Here is a 17462-nt window from a genome sequence, read left to right on the forward strand (position 1 = left end):
CGGTTCCCAAGATGGCCGCCGCCCGTGTCACGGAGCGCGCTGTTTGGCCCCGATCCGGACCCGGAGCACCCCCGACACCCAGCAAAGGGCACTAGGCAGGCTTTAGTGGGGCTTCAGCAGGTGCAGGGCCCAGGCGGGCCTCCCAAACGTCCCGGGAGGGCAGCCGCACGGCCGGGGGGTATGTGTAGAAATTGAGGCCCCGGCTTCAGGGCAAGGAGTAGGCCGCAATCCGCGGGAGCCAGGAAACTGGCTCCCCGACTCCGCAGCACCACTTCCTCGCCTTCTCTCTAACTTAGGACAATATCCAGAGGACATAGGGCGTAGAATAAAACTTGGGAAGGCTAGTTTTATATATATAAGCTCCCAGATCCCTGAGAGCTCTTATAGAGTGCTGCTTGCTCCCTCAGCCTCCAGGCCACGCCCCCCCATGCGAGGACTTTTCAATGGGACCTCTTGGACAAGTGGTCCGGGTCCCATTTACAAATGCATCAAAGGATCACCCTGTCTCCCAGGACCAGGGTATCTCTCCTGTGGTGGCTGAACAGTGCTCACCTACTAGAAGGTCGCAGGTTCGGCATTCAGGACTGGGTCCTGGTGACAACGGACGCAAGCCTCCGAGTGTTAGGCGCCGGGGTCCGCTCGTCGGTGCGGCCCGGCGCCTAGCAACCAGGGACGCCGTGCGCGTACAGCCGCCGGCTCCCTGGCAACGCTGGACGCCGGGCGCACGGAGCCGCTCAGACCCTAGCAACGGGGACGCCACGTTCGGGCCGCGTTCCCCGTTGCTGGGTCTTTTCTAATTTGTATTAATGGTGTGCTGGCCGTGCAGCATGCAAGCTGCACGGCATTACTTGTGATTACCCAGTCTGGCTCCTGATTGGGGAGCTCACAGTTATAAGCACCCTTTGGACTTCTCACAGATGCCGGTGATAGCTTCCTGTTTGCCTGTGTCAGTTACAGAGAGTTTCCAGTCCTGCTCAATCCGGTTGTTCCTGTCCTCAGTGATCCTGTACTCGGAAGTTTGTCATCTATTCCTGGAGTCTGACCGAGCACCTTTAACATCCTGTGGTGTTCGTGAGTCGCGGCATAGCCGTGTGTTGCGGCTTGACCGCTTACTGTTTATTATTTTGTATCTTTGTGTTCTGGAGCTTTTGCGGAGGATTCCGCTCTCCCTGGTCCACTCTGGTGTCCAGCGGTGCTGGATAGGAGTGACGGATCAGTGGATCTTTGGTTGTCCTTTTCCCTGGCGGCTAGTCCGCACATACTTCTTTGGTTAAGTTAGTTAGCTTGTAACCCCTGGCCTGGTTGCTTAGTCAGAGGGCCCCTTGTTATCACCCTGTCTCGGATTTCCCTTTGTCTCCCATTAAGACCTGAGGGGGCATCGGGGTTGGGCAGACATAATCCGCCCTTCGAACGCGGCTGCCATGGGCTCAAGCAACCATAGTCTCGCAGGGGATTTCTGATAACACGGGCGAGACAACGGAGTTAGGGCGCCAGGGGTTACTAGGCTCTCCTGCTCCCACAAACCAGTATATCTTTCCTGTACTCAGACCTCTGCCATAAGATCTCCTCTGGTCTGGAGTACGGGAATCATAACATTATCACCGGCCAGACTAAAAATTAAAATTAACAGGAGTTAATTTTTCCCTTGTTCAGTTGGGAGATTTGTCGGCCTCATGAATCCCACCGGTGTCGGGCCAAATCCTGGCCAGCTTCTAGTTAGCCAGATTCAAGAACTTACTCAGATGGTTCAGGATCTGTCCCTTCGGGTGAGGTCACAGGAAGATCTGTTACGGACTTCCCCAAGGGTCATTCCTGAACCAAAAATGCATCTGCCTGACCGTTTTTCTGGGGATAGAAAACAGTTTTTTAATTTTAAAGAGTCTTGTAAACTTTATTTTCGTTTGAGACCAGTCTCCTCAGGTACGGAGGCTCAGCGGGTTGGAATTATTATTTCTCTGCTTCAGGGGGATCCTCAGACCTGGGCTTTTGGTTTAAAGACAGACGATCCGGCTTTATTTTCTGTAGACGCTTTTCTGAAGTCTTTAGGACTGTTATATGATGACCCTGATAGAGAGGCATCCGCCGAGACTCAGTTGCGTGCTCTCAGACAGGGTAGGAATCCCGCAGAGAATTATTGTACGGAGTTTCGCCGTTGGTCGAATGACTGTGGATGGAATGACCCAGCCCTGCGCAGTCAGTTTCACCTCGGCTTATCTGAGTCTATAAAAGACAGTCTCCTTCAGTATCCCGCTCCTGAGACTCTCGATAAACTCATGGAGCTCTCTATTAAGATTGATCGTCGGCTCAGAGAGCGGAGGGCTGAAAAAGGAGCATCTGTCGGGTCAACTCCTTGTGTTTTTTCCATCCCTGTAGACATAGAGGAGCCTATGCAGATAGGTCTCTCCAAACTGTCTCCTGAAGAAAGAACCAGAAGGCAAAATTCTGGTCTTTGTTTATACTGTGGAGGTAAGGGACATTTTGCCCGTAGTTGTCCGAACAAGTCGGGAAACGTCTCGACCAAGTGAATTGTGAGGGGGTTCACTTTGGTCTGCAGCTTATCTCCTCAAATAATTCACTGTTAGTCCCAGCTAAAGTTTCCTTTGGCAGCCTCTGTTCCTCGGTCTCTGTTTTTGTGGACAGTGGAGCTGCAGGGAACTTTATGGATTTAACATGGGCCAAGACCTTAGGTATTCCTCAGTTAGCCTTGGGTATGTGTATCACCATGCATGGTTTAGATGGGAGTCCCTTGTCCAATGGGGTTATTTCTCTCTGTACACCTCCTGTTCTACTCTCGGTAGGAGCTCTGCATTCTGAAAAAATTGAGTTTTTCCTCACACATTGCCCAGCAGTTCCAGTGGTTCTGGGTCACCCTTGGCTGGCCTTTCATAATCCCATCATTGATTGGCAGTCGGGGGAGATCTCACAATGGGGTACCATCTGTAATAAAGAATGTATTACGCTTCCCATCAGAATAGCTGCTGCCATTCCCGCACCCATTCCTGTGGAATACCAGGATTTTGTTGATGTTTTTTCCAAGGGCAATGCGGATATTCTGCCTCCCCATAGGCCTTATGATTGTGCTATTGAGCTAATTCCTGGTGCCACTTTGCCTAAGGGAAGGTTATATGCATTGTCCGGACCTGAAACCGTGGCCATGAATGAGTATGTTAAAGAAAGCCTAGGGAAAGGATTTATCAGGCCATCTAAATCCCCTTTAAGTGCAGGCTTCTTTTTCGTAGAGAAGAAGGATGGTTCACTCAGACCCTGCATTGACTTTAGAGCCTTGAATAAAATCTCAGTAAAAAATACTTACCCTCTGCCACTGATCTCTGTCCTCTTTGATCAGCTACGTTCGGCTGTGATTTTTTCTAAGATTGACCTGAGAGGAGCATATAACCTCATCAGAATCAAGTCAGGGGATGAGTGGAAAACGGCATTCAGTACTCAGTCAGGCCACTATGAGTATCTGGTTATGCCATTCGGCCTGTCTAACGCTCCGGCAGTTTTCCAGGATCTCATTAACGATGTGCTCCGTGAATTTCTTGGAAAATTCGTTGTAGTCTACTTAGACGATATTTTGATTTATTCTGACTCGGTAGAACAACATGTTACCCAGGTGCGTCAGGTTCTAAAAAAATTACGTGAAAATCACCTATATGCCAAGCTGGAGAAGTGTGAATTTCATGTCACGGAGGTATCCTTTTTAGGATACATTATTTCCCCTCGGGGATTCCGTATGGAACCAAAAAAGCTCCAAGCCATCCTCAGTTGGGCGCAACCCACCAACTTAAAAGCAATTCAGCGCTTTTTAGGGTTTGCGAACTACTATAGAAGATTTATTCACTCTTTCTCTGACCTAGTTGCTCCCATTGTGGCACTGACTAAAAAGGGAGCAGATCCTACCAATTGGTCACGTGAAGCTGAGTTATCTTTTCAGGCCTTGAAACAAGCCTTTGTCTCAGCCCCTGTCCTCAGACACCCCAACCCAGAATTGCCTTTCATTGTTGAGGTTGATGCCTCAGAGGTTGGAGTAGGGGCTATCCTGTCTCAGAAGGATCCGGATTCCCTTGAATTACATCCTTGTGCCTTTATGTCCAGGAAATTCTCTTCTGCTGAATCCAACTACGATGTTGGTAACCGGGAATTGCTGGCTATTAAATGGGCTTTCGAGGAGTGGAGGCATTGGCTTGAGGGAGCGACTCATATCATTTCAGTTTTGACTGATCACAAAAATCTTCAATACATTGAATCAGCTAAACGACTGAATGCCCGGCAGGCTCGTTGGGCTTTATTTTTTACTCGTTTCAAATTCATTATCACCTTCAGGCCAGGTTCCAAGAATACCAAGGCAGATGCCCTGTCACGCAGTTTTCTTCCAGTTCAAGACAACAGTCCTGTTACTCCCATACTTCCGTCTTCAGTCATTCGGGCAGGCCTCACACAGGATTTATTTACCCAGTTAAAGCTGCTTCAACATCAAGCTCCTGGAAATACTCCTGCTGGTCGTCTTTTTGTCCCTGAGTTTTTGAGAGCAACTGTTTTGACGGAGTTTCATGATAGCAAAGTTGCCGGGCATCCGGGAATCGCTAAGACTTTGGAATTAGTCTCCCGCTCAGTATGGTGGCCTGGTCTTTCCAAAGACATTAAAGAGTTTGTTTTTTCGTGTCAGGTCTGTGCACAGCATAAAGTTCCCCGTTCTTTGCCTATCGGTCAGCTTATGCCCTTGAATGTTCCTCTTAGGCCATGGTCCCATATCTCCATGGATTTTGTGGTGGACCTCCCTCTGTCAGCCGGATGCCGAGTCATATGGGTGGTAGTGGACCGTTTTAGCAAAATGGCCCATTTCATTGCTCTTCCCCGATTGCCATCTGCCCAGGGATTGGCAGACTTGTTCCTCCGCCATGTTTTCAGACTCCATGGGTTACCCACTGATATTGTTTCTGATCGGGGTCCACAATTCATTGCACAGTTTTGGAAATCTTTTTGTGTCTCATTGAAGATGAAATTATCTTTAACGTCAGGCTACCATCCCCAATCCAACGGGCAGACTGAGCGAGTTAATCAATCACTAAAACAATATTTGCGTTTGTACTCGGCCAAACTCCAAAATGACTGGTCTGAGTTTCTTCCATTGGCGGAGTTCGCTTACAATAATGCCTGTCATTCCTCCACCAATGTGTCTCCATTTTTTGCAGTTTTTGGTTTTCACCCCAGAGCAAATTCCTTTTTTCAACATTCCTCTGTCTCCTCACTGACCTTGACCTCTCATCTTAGGCTCATTTGGAGAAAAGTGCACCTGGCTCTCAGAAAAGCGGCATTTCAGGAAAAGAGATTTTCTGACAAGCTCCGGCGGCCGTGCACTTTTAAAGTAGGAGATAGGGTATGGTTGTCGACTCGCAACATTAAACTTCGACAAACCTCAGCCAGATTGGGTCCTAAATTTATTGGACCATTTCACATTATCAAAAAAGTCAATCCAGTTGCCTTCCGGTTACGTTTACCAAAAACTTTACGGATCGGAAATACTTTCCATTGCTCTTTGCTGAAACCATTTGTCTCGTCCAGTAGATTTCCTCGTAAGATATCTCAGGGGAGATCACCAATAGATGTACAGGGTCAGCAGGAGTTCTTGGTGGAGAAGGTTCTCGATTCCAAGTTGTCCCGGGGTCGGCTTTATTTTTTGGTGCATTGGAGAGGTTATGGTCCAGAAGAAAGGTCTTGGGTCCTGGATAAGGATCTCCATGCCCCGAGGCTCAAGAGGGCATTTTTTCGAGAATTTCCCCAGAAACCTGGCTTTAGGGGTTCCTTGACCCCTCCTCAAGGGGGGGGTACTGTTAGGCGCCGGGGTCCGCTCGTCGGTGCGGCCCGGCGCCTAGCAACCAGGGACGCCGTGCGCGTACAGCCGCCGGCTCCCTGGCAACGCTGGACGCCGGGCGCACGGAGCCGCTCAGACCCTAGCAACGGGGACGCCACGTTCGGGCCGCGTTCCCCGTTGCTGGGTCTTTTCTAATTTGTATTAATGGTGTGCTGGCCGTGCAGCATGCAAGCTGCACGGCATTACTTGTGATTACCCAGTCTGGCTCCTGATTGGGGAGCTCACAGTTATAAGCACCCTTTGGACTTCTCACAGACGCCGGTGATAGCTTCCTGTTTGCCTGTGTCAGTTACAGAGAGTTTCCAGTCCTGCTCAATCCGGTTGTTCCTGTCCTCAGTGATCCTGTACTCGGAAGTTTGTCATCTATTCCTGGAGTCTGACCGAGCACCTTTAACATCCTGTGGTGTTCGTGAGTCGCGGCATAGCCGTGTGTTGCGGCTTGACCGCTTACTGTTTATTATTTTGTATCTTTGTGTTCTGGAGCTTTTGCGGAGGATTCCGCTCTCCCTGGTCCACTCTGGTGTCCAGCGGTGCTGGATAGGAGTGACGGATCAGTGGATCTTTGGTTGTCCTTTTCCCTGGCGGCTAGTCCGCACATACTTCTTTGGTTAAGTTAGTTAGCTTGTAACCCCTGGCCTGGTTGCTTAGTCAGAGGGCCCCTTGTTATCACCCTGTCTCGGATTTCCCTTTGTCTCCCATTAAGACCTGAGGGGGCATCGGGGTTGGGCAGACATAATCCGCCCTTCGAACGCGGCTGCCATGGGCTCAAGCAACCATAGTCTCGCAGGGGATTTCTGATAACACGGGCGAGACAACGGAGTTAGGGCGCCAGGGGTTACTAGGCTCTCCTGCTCCCACAAACCAGTATATCTTTCCTGTACTCAGACCTCTGCCGTAAGATCTCCTCTGGTCTGGAGTACGGGAATCATAACACCGAGGCTGGGGAGCAGTGACACTGGGAAGAAATTTCCAAGGTCTCTGGTCAAGCCTAGAGTCTTGTCTCCACATCAACGTCCTGGAGTTGAGGGCCATATACAACGCCCTGCGTCAAGCGGAGGAATTGCGTCGGAAAAAAACGGTTCTGATTAAGTCAGACAATGTCACGGCAGTGGCTCATATAAACCGCCAAGGCGGAACAAGGAGCAGAATGGCCATGGCAGAAGCGACCAGGATTCTACGCTGGGCGGAAGGCCATGTAAGCGCGCTGTCAGCGGTGTTCATCCCGGGGGTGGACAACTGGGAGGCGGACTTCCTCAGCAGGCACGACCTGCATCCGGGAGAGTGGGGACTTCATCAAGAAGTCTTCGCACAGATCACGGATCGTTGGGGACTGCCTCAAATCGACATGATGGCATCCCGTCTCAACAAAAAGCTAAAGCGGTATTGCGCCAGGTCAAGGGACCCTCAGGCGGTAGCGGTAGACGCTCTGGTGACACCTTGGGTGTTCAGATCGGTCTATGTGTTTCCTCCTCTTCCTCTCATACCCAAGGTGTTGAGAATAATACGAAGAAGCAGGGTCAGAACAATACTCATTGTTCCGGATTGGCCACGGAGGACTTGGTATCCGGAGCTGCAAGAGTTGCTCGCAGGGGATCCGTGGCCTCTTCCTCTAAGGCAGGACCTGCTGCGGCAGGGGCCCTGTCTGTTCCAAGACTTACCGCGGCTGCGTTTCACGGAATGGCGGTTGAACGCCGGATCCTAGCGGAAAAAGGGATTCCGGAGGAAGTCATTCCTACCCTGATCAAGGCTAGGAAAGACGTGACGTTAAATCATTATCACCGTATATGGTGGAAATATGTTTCTTGGTGTGAGGCCAGAGCTGCTCCTATGGAGGAGTTCCATTTGGGCCGTCTACTTCACTTCCTTCAAACAGGAGTGACTTTGGGCCTAAAATTAGGGTCCATAAAGGTCCAGATTTCGGCCTTATCCATTTTCTTTCAAAGAGAATTGGCCTCTATTCCTGAAGTACATACCTTTGTGAAGGGAGTGCTGCATATTCAGCCTCCCTTTGTGCCTCCGGTGGCACCTTGGGATCTTAACGTGGTGTTACGTTTCCTCAAGTCACCTTGGTTTGAACCACTCAAAACTGTGGAGTTGAAATACCTCACGTGGAAAGTGGTCATGTTGTTGGCGTTAGCTTCGGCAAGACGTGTTTCCGAATTGGCGGCTTTATCACATAAAAGCCCATACTTGGTTTTTCACGTGGATAGGGCAGAGTTGAGGACTCACCCTCACTTTCTGCCAAAAGTGGTCTCATCTTTTCATATGAACCAACCTATTGTCGTGCCTGTGGCTACACGGGACTTGGAGGATTCCGAGTCCCTGGATGTAGTCAGGGCTTTGAAGATTTATGTGACCAGAACGGCTAGAATCAGGAAGACTGAAGCTTTGTTCGTTCTGTATGCGGCCAACAAGGTTGGCGCTCCTGCTTCAAAGCAGACTATTGCTCGCTGGATCTGTAACACGATTCAGCAGGCGCATTCTACGGCAGGATTGCCGTTACCGAAATCGGTTAAGGCCCACTCCACTAGGAAAGTGGGCTCTTCTTGGGCGGCTGCCCGAGGGGTCTCGGCATTTCAGTTGTGCCGAGCAGCTACTTGGTCGGGGACAAACACCTTTGCAAAGTTCTATAAGTTTGATACCCTGGCTGAGGAGGACCTCCTGTTTGCTCAATCGGTGCTGCAGAGTCATCCGCACTCTCCCGCCCGTTTGGGAGCTTTGGTATAATCCCCATGGTCCTTACGGAGTCCCAGCATCCTCAAGGACGTTAGAGAAAATAAGATTTTACTTACCGGTAAATCTATTTCTCGTAGTCCGTAGTGGATGCTGGGCGCCCGTCCCAAGTGCCAAGTGCGGACTTCTTCTGCAAGACTTGTATATAGTTATTGCTTACATAAGGGTTATGTTATAGTTTTTCGGTGGAACCGTGGCTATGTTGTTGTTCATACTATTAACTGGGTAAGTTTATCACAAGTTATACGGTGTGATTGGTGTGGCTGGTATGAATCTCGCCCTTAGATTTACAAAAATCCTTCCTCGTACTGTCCATCTCCTCTGGGCACAGTTTCCCTAACTGAGGTCTGGAGGAGGGGCATAGAGGGAGGAGCCAGTGCACACCCAGAGTCCAAAGCTTTCTTAAAGTGCCCTATCTCCTGCGGAGCCCATCTATTCCCCATGGTCCTTACGGAGTCCAAGCATCCTCTACGGACTACGAGAAATAGATTTACCGGTAAGTAAAATCTTATTTTTTTATGCTATAGGGTGCATTATCATATTGATACTCACTCTTACTCATAGTCATTTAAATCTATTGTTCCCATCAGATTTCCAAAACTGCTATGACTCCTTGGCTCTGTTCCGTAATAGAGCTCTAATTCCTATTTTGCTTTGAACTTTGTTTGCCTGATGGAGATCACTGAATTACAGTAAAATCCAGTAGAGTATTTGGGGGCAGATGTATTAAGCCTGGAGAAGTGATAAAGCAGTGATAAGTGCAAGGTGATAATGCACCAGCCAATCGGCTCCAAACTGTCAGTTTACATATTGCAGATGATTGGCTGGTGCGTTATCACTTCTCAAGGCTTAATACAGGGATGTCCAAACTGGGGCCCTCCAGCTGTTGTGAAACTATGTATCCCAGCATGCCCTGACACAGTTTTGCTGTCAGAGAATGCTAAAGCTGTGTCAGGGCATGCTGGGATGTGTAGTTTCTCAACAGCTGGAGGGCCGCAGTTTGGACATGCCTGGCTTAATACATCTGCCTGGTTGTGTAGGAAGAGGCGTGGATCACAGGAGGAGGAATATTATATTGCCATCCCATAGGTCACTGGTAAGTGTCACGTCTAGCAAAGTTTGAGGATCCGGCAGCTGAGATTTGCCCGAGGAGGTAGCAGGCTGTGAATGAACAAGATGAGGGGGCTGGATATAGTTCCTTCGCATGGAACACGGAGCAATGAAGAACGTAGGCGGGGTTTGAGAGTCAATGGAAAGTATTTATTATGTACAGGGTTGAGGTAGAGAACCGTGGCTGGAGCACGGTGGTTAAGGAACGTAATTGCGGATAAAGAACTGCGGATTGTGGCTTGAAAGACGAGGTTGTGATTAATGAACTGCAGAGCCGTGGATAGTGGTTAAAGACGTGGCTGGAGGCGAAGAACTGTGGACTGTGATTTGAAAGACGAGACTGTAGATGATGAACTGTGGAACTGTGGAGGGTGGTTGAAGACGTGGCTGGAGACAAGGACTGTGGACTGTGGTTTGGAAAACGAGGCTGAAGATAATAATCTGCAGGCTGTGGTCGGTGGTACAAAGGCGTGGCTGGTGAAGGAGATCTGTGGAGTGTGGCTTGAAAGACGAGGCAGAAGACCCGGGGCCGACTGTGCCCAAAGAGTCTTACTGGACCGGGTTTTCCAGGAGCGCTTCCATAGGCAGTAGCAGGCTAGAAACGGCAGGGCTGCAGCAGCAACAGAGAGCCGACCAAGCAGGATCAGGAGGAACTAGAATACAGCAGGAATCCTGGGAGCACAGGCTAAAGCACCTACAACAGGGTTGTAACTTGAAGCACTGGCATCCCTGTCCTAAATCAGCCCCCTTTTATAGGGAGAGCTTCCCCTGGATTGGCTGGAAGAAACAGGAAACAGGAACTATGCTTAAAACTTGGTCTCCAACATGGCAGCGCCCAGTAATGCAGACCTTTTTGCAAAACCACATTGCTCACTGCCCCTGGTCTCCTAGCAATGGCTCAGCAAGAGCGACCCGCTGTAGCGATGTCCCGCCGCCACGCGCGGACCCCCTCACCGCCGCTACTGCTGCCCACGGATCCGGCGCAGCAGCCCACCTCCGCCGCTGCCTGCACCTTTCTCCACGTTCTCCTGGATATACTCCGACATGGCCTGTGTCTCGGGAAGTGAGAGAGGGTAAATTCGACCTCGGGGAGGAGTCTTACCGGTTACTAGCTCAATGGGACAATCCCAAGTACGATGCAGAGGCAAGGTGTCTGCCCCATGCAGAAAACATCTTGAAAAGCTTGGTACTCCGCAGGAAGGCTGGAAGGGCTGGAAGAACAGACAGAACATCCATAGTTTGCCAATCTATGTGGGGATTGTGTCCCGCCGCCACGAGCGGACCCCCTCACCGCCGCTACTGCTGCCCACGGATCCGGCGCAGCAGCCCACCTCCGCCGCTGCCTGCACATCGCCAAGGAAGCCAGCCCCGCGGCCCCAGCGTACCGGTAAGACTCCGGACGCTGACAGTACCCCCCCTTTGCGGGTGGACTCCGGACACCTATGTGGTTTAGTTGGAAACTTGGCATGAAATGTCCGAAGAAGTCTTGGAGCATGGACATCCTCTGCATCTACCCAAGATCTCTCCTCTGGCCCATACCCCTTCCAATCAACAAGGTACTGGATGCGACCATAACGTCTGCGAGAATCGAGGATCTTGTGAATCTCAAATTCGTCTCCATGTGCTGATTGGATCTTGGGTGATTTAGGCAGAGCGGCTCTGAACCGATTAAGTACCAATGGTTTTAAGAGAGAAATATGAAATGTATTAGGAATTCTTAACTGCGGAGGTAATTTCACACCATGAGCAGAACATAGGGATCTCCAAAACTTGTCCACAAATTGAGGACCTCTATCAGACACGATTTCCTGTGGTAGACCATGGAGTCGAAAGATCTCTGCTATAAACAATTTTGCCAACTGGGATGCAGATGGAAGATTAGCCAGAGGAACAAAGTGTGCCATTTTAGAGAATCGGTCAACTATGACCCATACGGTGTTCCACCCACCAGACGTAGGTAAATCTGTAATAAAGTCCATAGAAATATGCGTCCATGGTCTTAGTGGTACCGGCAAAGGAAGGAGTAACCCGGCTGGTGGACCTTTGGGACTTTTATGCTGAGCACATGTTGGACAGGCAGCTACGAATTCCTGAACGTCAGTCCTGAGATGAGGCCACCAGTAGGAGCGCTGAATGAATTAAAGTGTCTTATGACCGCCCGCATGGCCCACGAAGGAGTAGGAGTGAGCCCATGTAAGAAGTTTTTTGCGAAGATTTGGTGCAACGAAGATCTTCCCTGGTGGAGGAAGTGGAGAGGTATTAGTTGCAGAAAAAGAGGTGGATTCCAGGATAAATTGCTCTTTTGAACGGTCAGAGGGTTCTTCTGAACTTACGGAGCAAGATAATGCATCTGCCTTTTTGTTGAGGGAGCCTGGTCGGTAACTGAGTTTAAAATTAAAACGGGTAAAGAAGAGTGCCCATCTTGCTTGGCATGGGTTCAGACATCGGGCTGACTGTAGATACAGGAGGTTCTTGTGATCCGTGGTTACCGAAACTGGATGCTGAGCTCCTTCCAACAAATACCTCCACTCCTCAAAGGCCAACTTAATTGCCAGTAATTCCTGTTCCCCAATAGCGTAATTCTGTTCAGCGGGGGAGAATCTTCGCGAGAAGAACGCACAAGGATGTACCTTCTTGTCCTCGAAAAGCTGGGATAATACTGCTCCCACTCCCACAGTAGAGGCATCAACCTCCACCAAGAACGGACGGCTGAGATCGGGTTGTCGAAGAACTGGAGCAGTCGTGAAGGCCTCCTTTAAAGATGAAAAAGCTTCCAAAGCCTCAGGAGACCACTTGGCAGGATCGGCTCCCTTCCTAGTTAATGCGGTTATAGGAGCTATGACAGAAGAATAATTTCGAATGAATCTTCGGTAGAAGTTAGCAAACCCCGGAAACGTTGAATTCCTTTAAGGGTAGCTGGAAGTGCCCAATCCTGAATCGCCTGGACTTTAGCGGGGTCCATCTGTAACCTCTGCCCTGAAAGAATGTAACCGAGGAATGGAATCGTGGGTACTTCAAAGGTGCACTTCTCTAACTTACAGAATAACTGATTCCTTTGTAAACGAGTTAACACTTCTTTGACTTGTTCCCGATGGGTCTTCAGATCCCTAGAAAAAATGAGGATGTCATCCAGATACACTACCAAGCAGTCGTAGAGGAGATCTCTGAAGATTTCGTTAACGAACTCTTGAAAGACGGCTGGGGCGTTACATAGGCCAAAAGGCATTACCAGGTATTCGTAATGGCCGTCGCGGGTATTAAATGCCGTCTTCCATTCGTCCCTGGGCGAATACGTATAAGATTGTAGGCTCCCCGTAAGTCCAACTTAGTAAATACAGTAGCTCCTTTAACACGGTCGAACAGTTCTGGAATCAGAGGTAACGGATATCTGTTCTTAACGGTTTTGTCATTGAGACCTCTATAGACAATACAGGGCCGCAACCCCCCATCCTTCTTTTTGACGAAGAAAAACCCTGCTCCGGCCGGAGATGTAGAAGACCCGATGAACCCTTTCTCCAAGTTCTCCTGGATATACTCCGACATGGCCTGTGTCTCGGGAAGTGAGAGAGGGTAAATTCGACCTCGGGGAGGAGTCTTGCCGGGTACTAGCTCAATGGGACAATCCCAAGTACGATGCAGAGGCAAGGTGTCTGCCCCATGCAGAAAACATCTTGAAAAGCTTGGTACTCCACAGGAAGGCTGGAAGGGCTGGAAGAACAGAGAGAACATCCATAGTTTGCCAATCTATGTGGGGATTGTGTCCCGCCGCCACGAGCGGACCCCCTCACCGCCGCTACTGCTGCCCACGGATCCGGCGCAGCAGCCCACCTCCGCCGCTGCCTGCACATCGCCAAGGAAGCCAGGCCCGCGGCCCCAGCGTACCGGTAAGACTCCGGACGCTAACAGTAAGACTTCACCTTGAGTATTGTGTCTATAATCCCAAAAGACATTTTCTGATGCCTAAGTGACATCAGTGAGTCTTAATTAATGGTCAGGCTGCAGAATGTGGTACTCAGGAATGTCATCTCAGCTCACAGAATATCACCCTCCACTACACTATGGGCCTAATTCAGTAAGGATCGCAAAGCAGCAAAAATCGCAAAATCTGCACCATATACCACAAAAGCTGAGAAAAAAAATTCAGCTTCTGAGACTAAGCAAAAACTACGAAAAGTAGGCATGTAGGGGGCGTACTAAAGGGCTGGACTCGCAAAAACTACGAGCAGGGGCGTGTTGTGGGCGTATGCTGATGTTCGGTGGGCGGTGCATACGCAATTTTTACAACTGATTGCACATTTATGGTGTGCAGTTTCTGAGTGACTACAGGTCTACCTTAAAAACTGCACAAGCTGACCTCAGTTGTAGAATGTTCGATGCATACTGCAATCATTGCTTCATTACACCCAGCTGAAGAAGCTCACACCTCAGACCACAAATCACTTAATTCACATCTATTGAAACTTCTAAACATGTAAGGGAGCTTTAAACTCTGTAACACGTTTATTTATAAAATATAGGTTAGGAACATAATTGTTTTTACACTTACTAACAATCGAGGTTTGACAACCACACTATTTTGTAAAAGCAAACGTTAATTAACATTTCCAAGCATTTTGTTTTGTAGGATCTGCTTAATGTCTTATAGCTTACTAACAGTATTTGAATGCTTTTGAAGCAACCAACACGTTTTTTTTTAACAAAACATACCCTCATACATTTGGTTATTTTATTTATTTATTTATTTTTAATATCGCTACACACACATACATATATTCAAGGACAGCAACACCAATTTTTTTATTTTTTTTTGACCCGGAAAGTAGGTAGTGCAATATTTGAGGTTAAAACACAGTTGTTTGCAAAAATTGTGACATCAGAAACATGTAAGCAAAAAATGCGTAAAATTGTAAATTTATACGCAAATAATGCATATTTTTTTAGGTCTTCGCACATTTCACAAGCCCACCTTCTTTTTGCAACATTAAATTAGTGTTGCAGTTTTTCTGTTTGGGCGTGCTTTTCGCAATTTTGCGATTGCTTGCAATTTTTGCAAATTTGTAATATTTTCAATTCTTACTGAATTGGCCCATATGTGTAGGCGACATGTACTATATACAGTTTCCTGTGTAGAAAAGACTGTAAACTTTGGGGGTCATTCCGAGTTGATCGCTCGCTAGCAACATTTTCCTGTGCTGCGATAAGGTTAAAACTCGCAGGTACATCGTACGGGTACAAAGAGGATCGTTGCTGAGCAATGGATTTAACGAAGAATCCATTCACACAGCCGATCGCAAGGAGATTGACAGAAAGAAGGCGTTTATGGGTGTCAACTGACCGTTTTCTGGAAGTGTTTGGAAAAACGCAGGTGTGTCCAAGCGTTTGCAGGGCGGGTGTCTGATGTCAATTCCAGGACCAAAAAGTCTGAAGTGATCGCAACGGCTGAGTAAGTCCAGAGCTACTCAGAAACTGCAACAAACTTTTTTGTGCCGTCGGCTGTAAAAGCATTTGCACACTTGCAAAGCGAAAATACACTCCCCCATAGGCAGCGACTATATGATCGCAGCACAGCAAAATGTTGCTAGCGAGCGATCAACTCGGAATGACCCCCTTTGTATATCGTAAAGGTATAAATTAGAACTTTTTTTTTTTACTTTTTTTTTTTTGTCAACAGAAAGTTGTCAGGCCTCATACAGATCTTCTGCTGCAGAATATGTAAGTCCTTGTTCTGACCTTCTTGCCTTATTTACTGTCATAATTGCACTGATATTCTATATTCAGGTTTGGTGATTGTTTTTTCTGTAGTTTCTTACCTTATTGATATGATTTCTGGGTTACTGACTACGTAAAGGGAAAGCATAATACCTACAGTAGGTGAAGATCAAGAGCCTAATTCAGATATGTACGTAAACCCAATGGTTTGTATGTAGACCCAATGGCCTAAGAAAGCTTATGCTGGCCAGTGCCTAAAACTATCACAAATCGCAAGCGATGGTCGTGATGGTGATCCGAGGCTGCGTCCCCAGAGGCAACACTCGGATCTCACAAATACGTGCAGGCGGTGTCTATCTCCTACAGGCGCCTCCTGCTGCATTTGAATTTTAATAACACAGAATTGCACAGCTGCTTCCTTGCAGCTGTGCAATTCCATACAATCATGAATTAGGCCCAAAGTACAAAGCTTACATTAGTGAATCATTAATAATTTTGTATTAAATTCAACATAACGCAAAGTGTAACCGGAATAATTATGAATAGAATAACATTTCTATGGGGCCTATTTGTTTTATAAATAGTGAAGTCTGTACACTGCCCCTCATTCAGTATCCATCGCTACTGCTGCGTGGGCGCAGATGAGCGCATTCCGGCCATCTGTGCACACCTTCGACGGCAATGCTCATGTGCGAGGAGTCACTATGAAATTACATTCCTGAAGGATGGCGGATCATCTGCATACGCGGCCTAGCTGCATTTGCAGAAGGTCATCCTTAATTTCTGCTTCAGTAATGCGATCGCAACTGTTTTGCAATCGCATTGGTGCCCGCCGATTAGCATGCTGGGCATATTAAAGAAGCAGTTGCAGATTCTGCTTTTTAGCAGAGTCTGCAACTCCTACTGAATAGGGTATACTATCTGTATTTTTAACTGTTTTATTAAAGTCTTTCTCAGGGTACTTTGCTATTCTCTATTCTTTTTTAACTTTTAGTTATGTTTGTAATTTCTTATATGTTGCTTTCAGTGCTCTAATATGTTCAGGAGACTATAATTGCAGCATATTTCTCGAAGGGCTAAAATACTCAAGCTAATATTCATCTTATACAGATCACAGGATTGCAGACTTGTTGCTGTGACGTACTTAGGGCTCGATTCATGTTTGTATGGAATTGCACAGCCACAAGGAAGCAGCTGTTCAGTTATGTCTAATTAAAATTCTAATGTAGCAGGGAGCGTCTATAGGAGATGGACACCTCCTATCAGCACTAGGATCCAACTGCTATGCCTGAGGATGCAGCCTTGGATCACCGTTGTGGTTACAGACATCCATGGTTACAGGTACTGACCAGCCTGTGTTAGCTGGCTGTAGGGTCCGGACACAGGGGTTCAGGAAGTCTGCATCTGACGACACAGACTCTGGACCCGTCAAGCCTTCAAAATAGGGAGCACATGGCAATCATGCTGTGGCTGACATGGGTCTGCGAGTCATATCGAACGACCTTTTCTGCACATGCGCAGAATGGTTCATGCACCTGTGCAGATCCCCACATTTCATATTTGTACGCAAACCATCGGGTTTGCGTACAAATATAAATCATGCCCTTAAGCTGGGCACACACTTGAATAATCTCGGACTGATATTTTGTTACCGGACAAATCTGAATGACATATTGGCTGGATTGTTCAGTGTGTATGCCTGACTGATTTATACATGAGCAGAAATAATATGTAAGTTATATGACTAATACCGGTATACAGAGAGGAAGGAGGTGTGGGAGATGGGAAGGGAGGGGAGATGGGGGGGAGGGGTAGGAAGAAAGAGGGAAAAGAAAAAAGGAGAAAAAGAAGAAGTGGGATGAAGATGAAAGATGGAACATGAAATGGGAAAAATGAAAGTGATAAAAGAAAAAGGAAGAGAGAAGTAGAAAAGAAAAAAAAGAAGATAAGAGGGCCCTTTAAAAAATATATATAACTCCAAAACACTAGTGATGTGCACCGGACATTTTTCGGGTTTTGTGTTTTGGCTTTGGAT

General features: G+C 48.0%; 1 protein-coding gene across 17 annotated transcripts in view; it reads left to right on the forward strand.

Moving 5' to 3' along the window:
• The window catches only part of TESMIN (testis expressed metallothionein like protein), a 542857-nt gene that overhangs the window by 92569 nt on the left and 432826 nt on the right, over window positions 1-17462 (forward strand). For 16 of the 17 annotated variants that reach the window (XM_063945034.1, XM_063945030.1, XM_063945033.1 and 13 more), the window contains one exon: window positions 15390-15430. The exons of the other annotated variant lie outside the window; for it this stretch is intronic. In XM_063945034.1, the coding sequence (XP_063801104.1) occupies window positions 15390-15430 (41 nt within the window). The remainder of the gene's footprint in view (window positions 1-15389; window positions 15431-17462) is intronic. 17 annotated transcript variants of the gene reach the window in all.

This window comes from Pseudophryne corroboree, chromosome 11 (assembly GCF_028390025.1).
Source record: "Pseudophryne corroboree isolate aPseCor3 chromosome 11, aPseCor3.hap2, whole genome shotgun sequence".
Classification (NCBI taxonomy): domain Eukaryota; kingdom Metazoa; phylum Chordata; class Amphibia; order Anura; family Myobatrachidae; genus Pseudophryne; species Pseudophryne corroboree.